This window comes from Didymosphaeria variabile, assembly GCF_027946475.1.
Source record: "Didymosphaeria variabile strain IMI 356815 chromosome Unknown scaffold_1, whole genome shotgun sequence".
Classification (NCBI taxonomy): domain Eukaryota; kingdom Fungi; phylum Ascomycota; class Dothideomycetes; order Pleosporales; family Didymosphaeriaceae; genus Didymosphaeria; species Didymosphaeria variabile.
The window spans coordinates 5,012,875-5,029,592 of record NW_026611620.1 but is presented as its reverse complement, the minus strand read 5'-3'; the positions used below and the strand labels follow the sequence as shown (position 1 = coordinate 5,029,592).

General features: G+C 55.3%; 5 protein-coding genes across 5 annotated transcripts; all 5 read right to left on the bottom strand.

Moving 5' to 3' along the window:
• Positions 1-196: 196 nt before the first annotated feature.
• Positions 197-2,242, bottom strand: BBP1 (Branchpoint-bridging protein; the record flags this gene model as incomplete). The annotated part of the gene is made up of 5 exons (XM_056210438.1): positions 197-1,084; positions 1,133-1,356; positions 1,561-1,778; positions 1,828-2,032; positions 2,086-2,242. 5 exons carry the CDS (start codon positions 2,240-2,242, stop codon positions 197-199), a joined length of 1,692 nt encoding a protein of 563 aa, XP_056077260.1.
• Positions 2,243-2,820: 578 nt separating this feature from the next.
• On the bottom strand, positions 2,821-5,277 carry N0V89_001626 (uncharacterized protein; the record flags this gene model as incomplete). Its single annotated transcript, XM_056210437.1, has 3 exons — positions 2,821-3,302; positions 3,379-4,963; positions 5,053-5,277. The coding sequence occupies 3 exons, from the start codon at positions 5,275-5,277 to the stop codon at positions 2,821-2,823; spliced, it is 2,292 nt and encodes a 763-aa protein (XP_056077259.1).
• A 1,282-nt stretch (positions 5,278-6,559) lies between these two features.
• On the bottom strand, positions 6,560-8,174 carry N0V89_001625 (uncharacterized protein; the record flags this gene model as incomplete). Its single annotated transcript, XM_056210436.1, has 2 exons — positions 6,560-7,605; positions 7,700-8,174. The coding sequence occupies 2 exons, from the start codon at positions 8,172-8,174 to the stop codon at positions 6,560-6,562; spliced, it is 1,521 nt and encodes a 506-aa protein (XP_056077258.1).
• Positions 8,175-10,104: 1,930 nt separating this feature from the next.
• Positions 10,105-11,781, bottom strand: N0V89_001624 (uncharacterized protein; the record flags this gene model as incomplete). Its single annotated transcript, XM_056210435.1, has 1 exon — positions 10,105-11,781. One exon carries the CDS (start codon positions 11,779-11,781, stop codon positions 10,105-10,107), a length of 1,677 nt encoding a protein of 558 aa, XP_056077257.1.
• A 2,607-nt stretch (positions 11,782-14,388) lies between these two features.
• Positions 14,389-15,811, bottom strand: N0V89_001623 (uncharacterized protein; the record flags this gene model as incomplete). Its single annotated transcript, XM_056210434.1, is given in 2 exon segments — positions 14,389-15,787; positions 15,807-15,811. 2 exon segments carry the CDS (start codon positions 15,809-15,811, stop codon positions 14,389-14,391), a joined length of 1,404 nt encoding a protein of 467 aa, XP_056077256.1.
• Between the last annotated feature and the right edge of the window lie 907 nt (positions 15,812-16,718).

Below are 16,718 nucleotides of genomic sequence, written 5' to 3'. Positions count from 1 at the left end.
ATCCATTTTCGGGTGTAGTTCTAATCCGGGGTGCAAAACTCTCCTGACATGTCAAAGCAGTCCAAATCACTTCAGTCTGCCGGGAGTCCAGGAAGAGAACGCATTGTCCTCTCATAGCCGTTGAATCAGGCGCTTTGGAGAAAGGCGAAGATACCTTCTGCAATAACGCGCAAGTGACCAGCGACGAAGAACGCATCTACTGCGGCGGTGGGGAGGTGGCGGAGGGGCGTCGGACGGAGGAGGCGGGGCGGAGCGTCACCTGGAGGAGGCGGCGGGGAGCAGAGCCAGGCGGAGGTGGAGGAGGCGGGCTTCCAGCGTTGCCAGCATAGTTTTGGAAGAGAGGTCCAAGTCCAGGAGGCGGGCCGGCCTGCGCGCCAGGAGCAGCACCATAGCCGTAAGAGCTCATGCCAGGAGGAGCGGCACCTGGAGCAGCCTGTTGGTCGTATCCATAGTTTCCGTAGCCGTAAGAAGCAGAAGCGTTGGCGCCAGAAGCAGCCCACGGAGCAGCACCTGCACCTGCACTTGCACCGCCTCCATAGCCTCCCTGGCTGTACGAATCTTGACCGGCACTAGCCCACGGAGCGGCAGAAGAGCCCTGGCCACGATCGTCGCTGCGGTCGTTGCCACGAGCCCACGGAGCAGGCGCTCCAGTTGGGCGCTGTTCCCAAGGCTTCGCAGCGCGCTGTTCCTCTCCACCATAGCCGCCTCCATTGCCGTTGTATTCGATGGCTCCAGCGGATCGCCCGTCGCCACCACCCATCTCGTTGAGGAAGCTGTCGAGCTCGTTCTCGGCACCGCCAATCCTGGCTTGGGGGCGATCGCCGAAACGGTTGTCGTTGCGCCAGGGTTGTCCAGTCTTGCGCTGGGGGCAATCGCGAGCCATATGCCCAGCTTGTCCACAGACACGGCAGATGATGCTGGCCGTGAAGTTCTGCTTCTGAGGACAGTCGTACTTGCGATGGCCGATCTCACCACAGTTCTGGCAAGCTTGGTTCTCATCGTCACGGAGGGTACCGTTGAGAGCGGCAAGCTCACGAAGCTGGTTGCGCTTGAGCTCGTTCTGGCCTTCTGGAATGGACGCAGCCTGCACAGCATTAGCTTTATGTCAAATCAAGAACTGGGAAATACGCACCGTCTCAATGACGTTGTGAATCAGCTTCTTCGCCTTGTTCACCTTGTCCTCGGTATCGGCCATGATCAGACAATGCAAGTCCTCCTCCTGGTTGCTGGTGTGAGCTGCGTCAGAACGACCTTTGCCCTCCTTGACGGAGCCCTTGCCACGGATCGCAATCTTCGCGCCGGACTCAGACTCCATCTTTTTGAGCGTGTTGCCTCGCGGGCCGATAAGTAATCCAACTGTTAGTGCAGAAAGAATCTGTAGTTAGTTATGTGATCAAATATTGGTTTTGAGCAAAGGGGTGGTTCGGGTTAGTGACTTGGTTTTGCAAAGAGGCCACCGATGCGATGCTACACAGTCGGCAGGTTGTGCAAAACGGTCAAGACGAAGGCAAGGGAAAGGAAGTAGACGAGTAAAGAAAGTTAGAGGGGTTAGTATCATACTGAAGTTAATCTCCGGGTAGTCATTGACTGGCACATAGACTTTCTCCTGTGTCTTAGTAGGACGCCTGTAGTCTGCCGGTGGGTGGTAGTTAGGAAGCGTTTTCATCGCCTTCTCTACAAGTTTATGGCGCTCGTCTTCGAGGCGCTTGCGGTAGCGGAACTCGCGCGTATTCACACGACGACCGTAGTTGTCGTACTGCGGCGGAGGAGAAGGTGACCTGGGCACGTTAGTGTTGAGCTGGTGGCGTGGCAAAAATATGAGCATACCTGTCCCCGTCGGCTGGAACAACATCGTTGATCTTCAGCTTCTGGGTAATCTCCTCGATACGCAAGTGCAACGTGTAGGCATCAAGCTGTTCGGTAGTCATGGCCGAGTAGATGGCAGTGGGCAAGCCCATCAAACCAGCGGCCTTGTTCTCGCTCGCATCACCCCACCGGTTGCGCTTCTTGCGGCGCGAAGGACCGTCGGCATCTGCGACAATTGTCAGCGGAATGTCAGTAGCAGAAGTGACAATTGTGACTTACCTCGTGTCGGGCTGCGACCACGCTTCAGGTCGAGGCCAGCAGACGGCTCAGAAGGATTGTAAGCTCCATCGTCGCCGTTGCTGTCGCCACCAATGCGTCGACGGTTTCCTAGAGGAATGTTGTTAGAGCCGGTGATGCCCTGGTTGCGCCACGACATAGTGATGGAGTTGCGCGGTGATTTGGGGTTGAGGTTAGGGGTGTGCAAGTTGCGCTGCAGAAGAAGTGGAGAGGGTGGCGCTATGTTAGCGTGGGCTGTGCTAGCCATTTTTGGCATAAGAATATCACGTGCTGCTCGTTGCCTAGAACGCGAAAGACCGGACGGTTGCAAGAATCCTCACCTACAAAACTGGTCCTTCTTTGGCCTAATTTAGGACCGCTTACCAGGACGTGAAATGCATAGATCGTACCCACTCGTCTTCACGGTTCCTACCTCAAACCTATACAACCTCAACATCAATCCATCTCCACGCACGGTTCTCAAGAAAGAATTGCATGTAAACCTGAAGCGCACCGAAACACCTTTTGGAACAACCGTTAACCTTTTTCAACAACAGTTGAATGATAAACTCTGGCCAACAGTGCCATAGTATACTTCAATCCCCGCTCCATCTCTAGAATCGCAACCTGGTAATGTATGTCCAATTTCCATGTTGCTGCTCGAGACTACATGTCCAGCTACCTGCAGTGTGCTTCCATACCTAGGTACATCGTCCCATCACTTCGCAAGAATGGGTTCTACTCCCCACCCCAAAAAACCCCACCTTCTTCTCCCCCCCCCTCCTCAACCTCAACACCGTCTCCAAATGCCCCATCCCAAGCCCCTCCTCCCCTCCCAGCCAACAACCCCGCCGTCTTAACCACATTCTTAATCTGCCTCCCATTCAGCCTCTCCCTACTCAATTTCTCCAGTTCCACCTCCCCAAAACTCCCCTCGCCTACATTCCCATTCCTATTCTTATTACTCATGCGGGACGGGGAGGTCAGGAAACTAGCCCAGATATGTTTGCGGGAGGCTTTGTCCAGCTCGGTGTAGTTGAGGGTGAGGTGGATCCGAGACTCGAACGCGGCGTCCATGTGCGCGAGGCGGTTTGTCGTCAGGAACATTATGCCGGAGAAGTATTCCAGGAGGCGGAGGAAGATGGCGACGAGCTTGTTGCGGTCGAGGTCGGTTGGGGAGCGGGTTTCCATGAAGACGTCTGCTTCGTCGATGAGGAGGACTTTTATTTGCGTTAGTCTCGTCTCGCCGGCATGGATAAGGAGAGGGGAGGGGAGAAGAAAGGGGTCATGGCTTACCGGCGTTCCACTTCGCGCACATCTCGAGGATGTCGTGCAGCTTGTTTTCGAGCTGCGCTGGCTTACCTGTGTCTGCGTTCAGCATGGCTTTATATTCACGCGCGCGCATACCGCACGGACGCGGTGGAAGGGGTTTCCAGTCATAACACTCACTTCCTAGATCTGCAGCGCCGATGCTGTACAGCGGGGCTTTCATCGCTTCGGCGACGCTTTCCGCCGTCAAGGTTTTACCCACGCCCGGCGGGCCCGCGAGAAGCATGATGATGCCCTGGCCCTTGCCCTGGATGAAGTCGTCGAAGTCGTCGCGGGACTTGACCTGGCTCTCGGCAAAGGAGAGGATGAGGTCTTTCTGTTCTTGGGGGGCGACGAGAGAGGCGAAGGCGTCTTCGTTCCAGGTGATGTCGCAGACGCTGGAGATGAAGAAGCTGCACCACTTCTTGTCGCGGAGGCTGTAGCCGCGGACGGTGGCCGAGGCAACGAGGCGCTGTTCAGGCGTGAGGATGAAGGTGTCCGCAGTGGGAACGGGCACCTTGCCGACTGGCGCTGGTTCTTGCTTTTTGCCCACGTTCTCGTCGAGCATGACGCAGTCTTCGTCGGTATCCTCGTTGTTGGCCGGACTCGCGACTTCCTGGGCGACTTCCGGCGTCTCGAACAGCTCCAGGCTGGGCTTGTTCCCGTACCTCGAGGCGGAATACGCGTCGATGATAATGCGGCTCTTCACGTTCATCTTCTGCTCGCCACGGGTTACCTTCCCAGTAGCAATGCCATCGTACGCAACAAAGCGATACTCCTTGTACGCCTCAAACATGGCGCCTCTTTCCATCAACCTCGCCTTCAGCTCCTCCACCCCCTCATAAAACTCCAACGGATACGCCTCGAACTTCGCAATCTTCTTCGTCCCCTTGAACTCCTTGATGCTGATATTCTCCTTGTTATACCCAAAGTTCGTACCGTCAAAGTCCACATACTGGCATTCAAGCTTATACACCCGTCCCCCAGTCACCTGTTCAATCTTCGCGCTCTTGAGCTTGTAAACGCGGTCGTGCCCGTCACGCTTCTGGTACACAAGACACCCAGGCTCGAACAGCGTCCACAGCTTATCGAATCTCATCACGCCATGCGCAATGAGATCCTCCTTCTCGCGGATGACGGAAGCAAGTTCGCTTTCCAGCGTCCTATACAGAGCCTCCAGATGAGCCACGGCATCCTTGTTCCTCTGCGCTGCCCCCGGCGCCGGGTTCTGCCTCTTCCGAGTGAGAGCCACGCGCTCTGCCTGGAGACAGTCCCACCTATGCACGAAACATTCGAACGGCGCGTTGATCTCTACGCGCTCGAGCTCGGTCGTGATACCTGGGTATCCGTCCAGGACTTTGCCCAGGCTCTTCTTCAAAAGCGGGCTTTGCACTACGATGGAATGCAGGTCCAGAGTCTTGCTAGGGTCATCGGAGAGCTTGTACCGAGCGACCAAAGCATGCTGTAAAGAGTACGCATCTTCTGCTGGCGGACCGGCTCGCGTGGGGTATTGGGTTGACCACTTGAGGTATCTTAGCGCGTATTTTCTCATGGACGGAGAAGCACCGTAGAACTGGACATTATGAGTGTCCCGTGCTGTTCCTGGATCCCGTCTCTTGCGCACTCATTGGGAAGGTGAGAAACACCGGACCAAGCACATACCTTATTCGACATCCACGGATCCGCATACACATTGTGAATGCTCGCCAGACTGCCCGGCGGTCCAGCAGGCTCCTTGGGCGTAGCCTCGATCACAGCCGTCTTCTTCATCTCCTCCCTCTCCTGCCTCTCCCTCCAAGTCTTTGGTGCGGTGGCACCATCAGCACCATTCCCATTCTCATTCATAAACGCAGGAAGTCTGTCAAAAGGTAGAGGTATCTGAGCCATAATTATTCGATAATTCCCAAAAGCACAGTTCCCTCATCGAGCTATATACACAATGGCGCGTAGTAAGGCTGTACATGCACCAGGCAGCTGCTGCCTAGCCGAATCAGGGCGCGACGGAACGCCTGAATGCGGAGCGGGGGTGTGGCGAGTACGACTCACACATTGGTGCAGGTGCAGTCATCTTGTGCGACAAACCGATTGCGAGGCGGCCTCAGGGTGGCTTTTGACCGGAAGTCGTGACTTAGTGGTTGGTTTTCGCTCGTTCATGTCGTGCTTGTTGAGCACCAGCATCGTTGCCTGAATTCGCACCGTTAACCTCCATCCACGATAAACCATTTATTCTCAGATTGCTTCTGATGAAATCCATCGACTGATGTTCTGCAGAATTCGCCATTCCCCGATCATCACTTCGCAACTGCAGTCACAGGAGGAGTCATCGCTCGCGATGTCACACCGCACGCCGAAGCTCTAACAGGCAGGATGGCGGCGAACATTACCCTGCCGCGCATCCGAGGTATGACTGGACAATTCAATTTATCGACGAGTACCGATCATCACATTTCGTAGTAAGGTCTGGAACCGTAGGATATACACATACGCAGATCGGTAGTTCTAAGAAGCACTGTCAGCTGTTCATTACTGAAATGACATCTGCTAGCGCTTTGATAGTATCGCAGTAGGCTCTTAGTAAGCTATTTCTATTGGTAGCTGCTATAGAATAACAGCTATTTAACAGCTACTAGCGATGGAGAGATTGTATACAGATGGTGTTGTGGTTAACAGCTGCTAGGCGCGTAATAGATGCTGAGCTTAACAGGCCATGGACCACTCAGAACACTAGGAGTTAGAGGGGGGACAATGCGCTGGAAGCTTGCTGATGATGTATCGATGGGCCTGAAGAACAGTCGTAGTATGCCGACGTGTAGCGCGACTGAGGGATGGTGAGTCAAGTGGAGAGCATGCATGCAGATAGAGGGGCGCTAGGCTTAAACGGGTAGGTTAGCATACTCATACTCGCGTTTAGCTACACCAGTGAGTGCGAGAGCGTGCTCGGAGTCAGATAGTCCGTCATCTATCACGTTGTTAATTTCTCGCGTATGATCATTCGTCCAAAACACCGATCCATGCAGCAATTCCAGCCGAGGTCAAAGAGTGAAAGCGTACATCCATTCAGGGTATCTATCCCACAATTTCACTTCACTACACACCTACCTTCCCACCAGCAAGCTATACACAAACCCATCACGCCCTCCCTCTCTCTTTGGGTTACGGTTAGGCTTCCTTACAAAAACCACCTAAAATCCGCACTATTCGGCCCCTCCCTCAAAATCGCAGTGCTCACGTCCCGCGCAGTCAGGTTGACCCCCTGCTTCCTGTTCCTCCGCCGATTATCGAATATCATATAACTCCCCAGCAGCAACGCAATGCAGCACCCCGTCGCGCCGAACGCAGCCGTCGTCGCCAGTGCAGGCACATACTTAGGCTTGTCCTCGTCGCGGAAGATATTAGAGGATACCACGCCCATTAGGTTGGCAAGCGGTATGCCCACCGAGGTGAGCGTTACGCGACGCCCCTCGTGCGCGATGTTATTATTGTACCAGGTGGAGAGCAGGACGGACGGCGCGGAGGTCCCCCAGACCATCATGAAGGCTGCGAAGTAGGCGGTGGAAAGGTGCGACGGGACGTCGATGGCGGCGAAGATGATGAAGCCGCAGAAGGTGAGGGCGAAGCCTAGGGCGATGAAGGGGAAGCGGATGCGCGAGTAGTCGGAGGCGAAGGCGAGGATGAGGAGGAAGACGGCGCCTACGCAGTTTGGGGCGACGGTTTTGAGGTTGACTTGTACGACGTCTTTTTCGAGGGCGTTGATGATCTGTGGCATGAAGAGGCCGACGGATTGGAGGGGGACGCCCAGGCAGATTTCGATGGCGAGGAAGCCGTATGTTGAGGGGAGCTTGAAGATTTGGAGGGCGTCTTTGAGGACGAATTTCTCGCCTACGATGGCGGAGGAGTCGATTTGGATGCGGGTGAAGGCGAGCTTCTTTTCTTCTTCGGTGAGGAACTTTGCTTCGTAGGCGGACTTGGGGAGCCACCAGTAGGCGAAGAAGGCGACGAGGATGGTGGCGGTACCCTCGATGATGAAGAGGTAGCGCCACGCATCGAGCTTCGAATCTTTGATGTGGAAGACGCCGAATGCGAGGAGGCCGGAAAAGGCATTCGCGATGTTGGAGGCGGCATAGAAGAGGGCGAGGCGACGGGCAAGTTCACCGCGACGGTAGAAGGTGGTGAGGTAGTAGATGACCAGTGGGAAGAATGCGGCTTCCGACATACCTAGCATAGGTCAGCTTTTGCTTTCATCGTGCGACGGATACGAATGTCGTGGCATGACTAGCAAGCACATGCAAGAATATGAAATAGCACTCACCCAAGAACCACCGCAAAGCCATCATGCCGCCGAAATTCTTCACAGACGCGGCTAACAGCGTCATGCTTCCAAAGCAAAACATCAGAATCGGCAACATCCGGTTCGGCCCAATCTTCTTTCCCGCCATCGCAATCGGCGGCGCAAACAGCACGTACGGGACGAAGAAGATGCTCAACATGGTATTGTACTGGCCCGACTTGAAATGCAAATCCTTGTCCATGCCGTCTGTCTTCGCATTGCCCAAATTGCCCTTGTCGAGTGCATTGAAGAGATACATGACGGCTAGCATGGGCAGGATGCGGATGTCGAACTTGAGTGCGAGTCTCTTTTCATGCTCGAACGTCGGGAGGTGCTCTGTTTGGCCTTCAATAGCGACGGGGTTGTTGCCATCGGAGGAGGATTTGGATGCCGTCACTTCGAGGCCGTGTTTCGCATCGGGCTCGAAGGTCCCAGTGCCTTTGGTGTCGTCGGCCATGGGGGGCGGTTGCGCAGAGCAGGCGTCGAGCTAGCGGATGAGGCGCTATGGAGATGCGCGATGGCGCAGGGCAAAGAGTCAACACCGGCTGTGTGCGCGGTGAAGATGCCTAAAAGCAACTCTGAGCCAAGGCGTGCTGAAGCCCGTTCGACAGCAAAGTCGTCCGGTTGATCTCGTCAGAAAGCGTGAGAAGAAGTCGCGGTCGCGGTCGCGAAACAAAGGGCAGCATGGGGGCGGGCCTATGTATAGTCGGAGTTAGGCCCAGGTTACAATGTAACGTTCTATCAAGCTTCTAGCCACCGAGACGGCTCGATGGCAGGCCACTTCCAAGAACAACGTAGGCGTGCTGGCGTTGCAGGCCTAAAACCAACGGGATAAGACACCCGTTGACCGGGCACAACCGATGTGCAATCCTGCTCTTCGGCACCGTGATAGGGCGCCGTCCAATCCGCGTGACAGGCTGGCGAGCGGTGAATTACGTCTGGCGGCTGTGAGTGGTCCGGCGGGGGGTGCGGAGCCATGATCGACGATAGCCCAGTATGATAAGGATGAGGAAGCCATAAAGGTCCGGCACGCTCAATCGAGTAGCCCGGACGATGCGTGACGGCGGCCGTGAAGGCATGCGCTCACGGAACTTTCGCATGTCTCACTCGCAGGCGTAGCAGAAGCGTTGTATTGCCTTGTTCGCGCCTTCCCGAACCGATGGTGAGGTTACCCACGATTCCGTTTCCCCCGCATCCCCGCGTTTCCACCGCAAATGGGAGAGTGCCAAGCTCCGCCAAAGATGGGACTGTCTTACACTTCAAAGGCTGTTTACCAGAAGCAAGACGAGCCTCCAATAATTCATGAGGGTCCCAGCGATACATCTCTAGATCATTTCGACTCTGAAGAAAGGCAGGTAGACCTCAGAACGCCCACCTACACCAGGCACTTCTCGCACGTAACCCCTACCGCCACTCCTCCCCACTCCTGCCAGGGCCGTCAAACAATGCCAACGCCCAGACGAGGCGCTTCCGGAATCCTCGTATAGGTATATAATAGGGAAGTAGCAGACAGCACGCGCGCGGCGTAGCTGAAGGAGGCTGCTTACGCCCCCTTTCGTATTTAGACCAGCCGAACGCTTCTCGAACAACTCGATGCAACGCTCGCGCACAACCCGCCTTTCCTGGGCGTAAGCGATTGTTTTATAATCAGCTGATTCCTGCCTATGCTATCTGATAACAAGACGGCTGCGTCGCGCCAGGTGTTCGACTACCACATTTACTGCAGACAGTCTTTCGCCTGATAGACGCCTGGCCATACCTACGTTGTTCGGTAATGGGTGTAGCGAACGGCATGCGGCACGGCGCCTAATCTTCGATACTGCAACACCATCTAGCGAGCCAAGTCGCCAAGTAGAATACATACAAATAGGTATCTGGCTTATCTCTCGTGCTCCGACATCGTATCTTTATCTCTGCCTTGTGTAGGCTATCCAAGGTAACCTGCATGCTGGTGCAACGGCTCCACAGATAGGGTCTCAGGTACCGAGCTATGCAAGGTAGTCCCTGCCTGACCGTTATCTGCCAGACCTGGGCACGAGGCCCATCATGTCGCGCTATCAAATGCCAAACACAGCAACGTTGGTCGAGCTTTACCATATATTCGATTATTGCGCGCCTTATCTCACGAGAGCGTCGTAGCGCATGCTATGAGGTATTGTCCAGCCTGCAAAGCAGTCGCCACTGTCCTGATCAATACCAAAAGGAAAGCCTATTCTAAAGAGTGCCGAAGCGTCGAAATCTAACTTGCAGAACTGAGCAAACGCCATCTGGGTATCCCGTCCTTGCCAGGCTTTTTGTGTGAACGCCTTGCCTCGGAATAAAACGAAATCTTGAATTTGCACAAATGAAACAGGTGATGAGTGGTGGTGATACATAGCACGGTGACATTATTCCTGTATCGCTTCCTTGCCCTTCGACGAAGTGTGGAGGAGGTTGGGTCGCCACTTCGTGACGTTGGACACGCTAAAGTGCAATGGTTCTTTGGGGCCCTTCTCGCGGACGGGCATCTTTCGCTTGGAGCGGCCGGAAACGTAAAGCGGCGACGGCGCATGGCCTGCACTGTTGACGCCAGGCATCGACTGCTTCGATCTGAGCTTGGGCTTCTTGTCGCGATGCTCGTCATCTTCGGTGCCTTCGTAACTAGCCGTCTCTTCTGTCGAGAAGCTACGCAGGCTACTGCGCTCTGAGGAGTAGTGGCTCGATCGCGTCTGTAGGCGCTCAATGGGGCTCAGCATCGAGGCGGAATCGGCAAGGACATCCAGTTTCGAGGGCGCCCTATCCGCCATCGAGTGAGTTCGAGATGAATAGGTAGGTGGAGGGTCCTGGTAATCGTACATTATTTCGGAATCCAGGCTCTTGTACTTTGCGTTCCCGTCCAACTCTTCGTCGTGCTTCCAGCAAGAGTCATCTGCGCCAAGAATGGCCGGTAAGAAGCGAATCTCGTTCCATGTCACGTCTTCGAATTGTAGGGCAATGTACAGAATGTCACCTTGCATCTTGTCGTGCGCGATGCAATGATCCTCGAGGAATGGGTAATCCCATACACTGCGGTGGGTGAGGTCTGAAGGAAGGAGTGCAAGCGCCATACGCCCAAACGGCTCGTCGGCAGGACGATGGGCTGTCAGGGGCATCCATGGTCGACCGCGGAGGATACCCTTGAACGTGGTCTCGATGCAATTCGCAAAGCACGAGCTGTCCTGGCTGGGAAAGTTCATGGTCTGCTGCAACTTGCGTGTGGCACACCGCTTGTAGCCGTTGCTGTCTGGATCGTAGGCGAACTTTTGACTTTTGCGCGGCACGAAGATGACTCGTGCGCTCCACGACAATGGATACTTCTTGTCGTTGCGAATAGGCAGTTGACCCAGTAAGGGCTGTGAGTGCATGAGCAATGGCAATGAAGGCACAGGGGGCACCGATTTGGGCGGAGAAAGCAGAGGCTTCGGTGTCGCTGCTCCCGGTGTCGGCTCTCTTGAGGACCCACTGGCTATTTCTATGCGGTCCATCCTGTTCTCGAGTTCCATAGTGACATCGTCAACCAAGGTCAACCGCTCTTGCATGGCCTTCATCTGGTCATTGAACTCCTGCGTCTTGTCCACCACTGCTTCGACCTTGTCGTCCATGTGCACTTTCATATGTTGCATGTTGGCGTACATGCGCGCCTCGATAGCCTTGAAGGTGCGGAAGTGCTCCTCCCTAGCCATGCGCTCTTTGAAGAGTTCCTGCTTCAGCTTGTGCTCCAGGTGCTCATGCTTCTTCACTTCCTCCCTCAGGCGCCTCAGTTCCGCCACGACAAGATCATGTTGATCTGCCATGGCGGTAGAGATTGGTTCCGGTTCGTGATGCCAGGCCTGATGGCCGCAGCCGCATTGCGAGCGTACCAGCGAGTCCGGGAAGAAGCTGCGGCACGAGCATCGCTCTCGCGCACCGCCTAGCGTCGCAGCGGGCACAACGAAGCTGCATTCTCCACGAGGGAGCTGCGTGTCCTGCGCACGAGGAATCCGCGGGTCGTCCCTCGTTGCTGGCTTCACAGGCACGAGGTAGTTGTGGTGGTTGTTATTGAACATCAGGGGAGGGCCTGGTCACACGGCCGTGGTGTGCTTCCTGTAGGGCAAACGGACAGTTCATGGAAGGCCCTCAAGATGGGGGTCGAAAGGGAATCAAAAAGAAGGGCTGAGCCAGGGGACGCAGGACGGCCAAGAAGCTACCAACTGTTGTCAGCGGGGGTTCCGTGAGCGATTTATATGGGCGGATAAGTAGCCGTAGGGGTCTTGAGGCTGGCGTACGAGATAAGAGGAGCGCTTCACAACCACGGCGTCGGTGCGCGCGGGAGCATCCGAGGGCGGCAGGGCAGCGCGGCCGTCGCACAGCCAAAAGGAGAGCGTGGATGGTGTACGACCGTGGGCCGCGAGGGCTTTGGGAGTAAATGGGCGAGGTGCGGTGCGGAGCGGCGGCGCCAGGTGTGCGGTGGACACTTTCTAGTGCAGGCTAGCCCCCGGCGCCCGCGCTGGGGTGGGAACGGGGAGAGTCGAGGGCAGCCGTGGATGAGGCGGTTTGATGTGCTGAACAGACAAGCCACGGATCGTCGGTGAGCTGCCAAGGACGATAAGAGCGTGGGGAGGAAGGCGCCGCTGCTGATTTGGCAAGCGCCACGGTGCCGGCGCAGGGAAGGCGCGACCGGCACTGGCACTGGGGGCACAGGGGAGGATTGCAGCGCAGCCGCACCTGTCTGCAGTCTGCACGACGCCGGCTGCTGCTCGACACTGGGGCCGTCACATTGCTGTCGCCTTTGGAATCTGATAGACAATCCGGCCGCGTGAGGACCTCGCACACGGCGCCACAGCGCACGCTTTCCGCCGCCAACAGGGTCCTCCAACTTGGACGGCCAGGCGACCCCACCCGCGCGCTTGCCCGACGCGTCTGCGTTTCTCTCGACACCATCTTCGCTGTCATGGCGAAGCATCGTGGGCGCTGCCCAGCCTAGCCCAGGTCCCACCGACTGCTGCGCGCGGCAGACATTCACAGCTCCACGTGCTGAGACGCCGTCACGGGCTGACAGAGCTCCCTGTTCACCGCCGCTGCTTATCTGCACCCAAGCCACTGGGTGCGAGCGCCTGCCCAGGTCGCGTCTCTTATCGCTTTCATATGATAAATGCGCCTGTGCGCCCCCACACGCCCGCGCAGCCCCATTGGCGTCTGCTCCCCTTCCCAAACACCACCACAGCGCCGCACACAGTCATCCAAGACTGTTTACGGTACCTTGCTTGCAACCGCCCGTACCAAGACACATCCTGGAGCGTCCGAGCTGTTTCCGACCGTCTCCCCGTGCCGCTGGCGACGACGTTCGAGGGCAGTTCGGAACGTCCGCCCGTAGCTCGTCGCCGTCGCCCACAGTGGCCGACGGCCAGGGAGCGGTCACGAAAAGCGACGTAGCACCGCAAACCTCTATATGCCGTCGCCTTCCCGGTTATAGACGGTGCTTCTTCTGGCAATCGCTGCAAGCTTCCATGCACCCACATTGAACCGCATTGGTGCCGACTGTCGAAGCGCTGCCCGCACAAGGCAGATGAAACGCCCAGCATCCTGTCCTGCAGGAACCTTTCAAATCGCGTCAGTCGTCAACGTGCCTGCCAAAACTTCTTCAAATTACAACCTCAACCCAATCTTGAGGCGAGCTGTACACGCCACAAGGAGAGCCTTCCGCATGCGACCACCGCCGATGTCTTGTTCTTAAGGGTTGCCCCTCGTCTCCGTTGCGCAACGTAACCGCATCCCGCGTTGTGTAAGACCCATTACACGCTGACCTCCACCACCTTTTAGCCAGGCACGGAATTTCCGACGATATTTGCCACAACGCCAATCAGGCACCGAACACCTCCAGAAACCGCATATTTGCCACGGCGTACGACTTCCATCTCCGTTGCAGCCGTGCCCACGCTTCTGGAGCATATTCCGTCTGACAATTCCGGCTTGAGCGCACACGTCTACAAGCCAGCCCGCCGCCTTCGTTGGTCATTCAGAACTGTCAAAAAAATGATGAACAAGGTCAGTCGTTGGCATTGCGACCTTGTCCATTGCGCCGTTGCATCTGTGGAGGTGGGTTTTTCCTCCAAGACAGGTCTAGCGTTATCTCCTAATTTGCGAACGTCGTGGTCGCTGGTGATTCTTTCCCCATATGCTCCATTGCATCTGCAGAATCCCCAACCCGTCGCTACACTGCCTTCCGCTGCACGGAACCGCCATGTATTTGCATTTCTTATCACCTCACTCCGCGTTTAATCTATTCGGCTCACATTGACATGTCACGACTCCTTGAAGTCCGTCGCCTCTCGAGCACATATGCGGTTCGCTTTACCCGCCACCCCATTCGGCCCGTCAGGTGAAATATTGTTGTGCCCGAGGGTCACTTCCTTGAAATCCATGCAGTTCGCACATCCTTGAGCAACGGCAGTTGTCCATCAGGAATATGCCCTCGTGACCTGGACAGCACATACCTGAGGTCAACGTCAATGCATGTTTGGTCACACTGTGTGAGACCCAGACATGGATTGTTCCGCCTGAAGACCTGCATGAGAGATCTTCCTGTCATTCTGCCTTTTGACAAAGCGGTTTGGAAGGCTAAAGCATAGTCACGGTACGTTGCTGCGAAGTTGAAGTGCGATACAATAACCCCGTTACTGGATGCAAAATGCCCTTTCAGCAAGCTCTTCTTGCTCCAAAGCCGAACCTTCCATACACCCATCGAGGAAGCATTCCCCCACAAAGACGAAGTCAGCACTGTCGTTCAGTTTTCGTAGTAGAACAGGAACGCTACAGCCATGTAGCACACAGACCAGATCTCCCTTCATCGCTTTCTCTCCCACCATGCCAAGACGGCCAGAGCGGCTCACCATGAGACGCTGGGAGAATCTCATAATCGTATCGAAGAATCTACCCATGAACGTGTCCATAATGTATTCGTCATCGTTCGGAGCCGGACCAGAAAAGTCTATGCCAGTCTGGTAGCTGTCGCGTAGGAGGCTCTCAAAGGTGCGCCCGTGGATTATGAGAGACTTTGTCCACTGGAACCAGTCCTTCAATTCTGTAAGAGCAGAGGGTTGCGATTCCGCGTCTACGAGCGGCACACATAGGCGGACGAAGTCATAGTAAAACTCTGCAGCAGGCATCCCTTGCCGTAAGTATCGATCTTTGCGGTCCCACACCAAAGACTTGCATACAGTCTTCAATATATCCGTCGATGAGAGTGACCTTACGGGGCTGCTTGACGATCGTATAGAATGTTCGGAGCTTTGGACGAATGCAGCATTTCTGGAGCCGGCTATTCCATCAACGGCATCCACGATAACCCCTCGAACAGACAACTTCGACCCTTGGAACTCATAAACAGCTGGTGTGTTTTTTGACGCTGAGTAGAAGATATAGGGGCCATCTCCGAAGTGTTTGGAAGGCCGTAGATTTCCAATCTGGTCGTTGTGAGCCTGGCAGACCATTAAAGGAGTCACTTGGCCCGCATTCCTCCAATGCCAGTCAGGCACCCAAGATGGCAATGAAGAACCGGACGGCGCGCTGTATATCGTCGCGAAACATATGATGTCCAGGGACTTGTGCCGTGCGATGAAAGCCTGTGCAAAACGCAAGTACACTTCTTCGCTACTCAGGGAGTAGTTGACGTCCAGAAGCGACGATCCGTCGGTTGACAGCGCCATAAGCCCATATAGACGATCTCTATCATCGGTTGCGTCCATGAAACAGAAGTAAGCAGTTAGTGAGAGCAGCGTGCGCTTCAAACTGACACCGTCTGCTACCTGCATCTTGTACAAGTCCCGCGCTCTTCCCCGGTTGAGCCCAGAGCGGAAGGCGAGCGTCTCTTTGATACCAACAGAGGTACACTTGTCCGCGACTGATATACTATGGCACACAGCATCCCGGCTGACTTCCTGCATGCCGCACCAGAAGGAGACACTCCGTGGTATGACAAACTCCTGAATCGTCCAGATCCTCATCCACCATTTCCGAGACAGGAAATTGGTCAGCGCTGCCCAATGTGCGGAATACTCGTCCGTCTGCAGCATCCTGCGCATCCGCTTGATACTCCATTGTTCCCTGTTAGCCTTATCGTGAAGTCTGATAAATTCAACAGCAAGGTCGCTATCCCTTGACACCTCTCCCAACCACACAACCACATGTTCAGCCCCGCGATAAATACGCTGCATCAGTCTCACCTGCTGCGCTCTTTCTTCTAGGTTGGCTTGATCAATGCATATAGAGTCTATCCACCATCTGCCGTCGCATAGTATGTTTTTTGCCCTCAACGCCTGGATGAAAGGCTGCAGTGAATCTAGGACGGGGAGGTGGGCTGTGCCTATTTGGATAGAACGGGACTTTTGCAGACCTGTTGAAGGGGGTGGACCATGTGTAGGATAGAGCACGGTAATGTGGAAGCGGGTCTTCGACAGAGAAGGTCTCAAGGACAATAGCTGTGTGGTACTCCGAGGGGAGAAAGCTCAGTAATCGTAGTTGATTGGGCTGAATGGGGGAGTATATGTAGGGAGTTTGTAGATCCATGTCTACCCTTAGGCAACGACGGGAGGTGAGAAAGGCGATTGTGTAGCTTGAGCAAAAAGCGTGCAGATGTGTTCGACGGGAGAGAAGGCGGGGTATTTCAAGCATACTCGTATTTGATCGGACTACAGCCAGGTTTCACGCTGCGGTGGCGTACTGCAGGTGCGTCCAAATGCTGCAACGCAGTTGATCGTGGAAGCCAAGCTAGATACCTCAGGTATTCACCGTCCGGCTGTTTCTTTCCTCAGTCATACAATAACACTGCCACACTCATCTCATACAGTTTCTATCTGGCTGTTTCCAGTTTCCTCAGAGAAACCAAGAAATATGCCTTGAAATATTTCTGAGCCTCACAGGATGTTTGGTGACGTACTGAAGCCAATCACGGTTCACGCTTTGACGCCAACCTCGTATTGCGCCACACTCATCGTTCACTCGACTT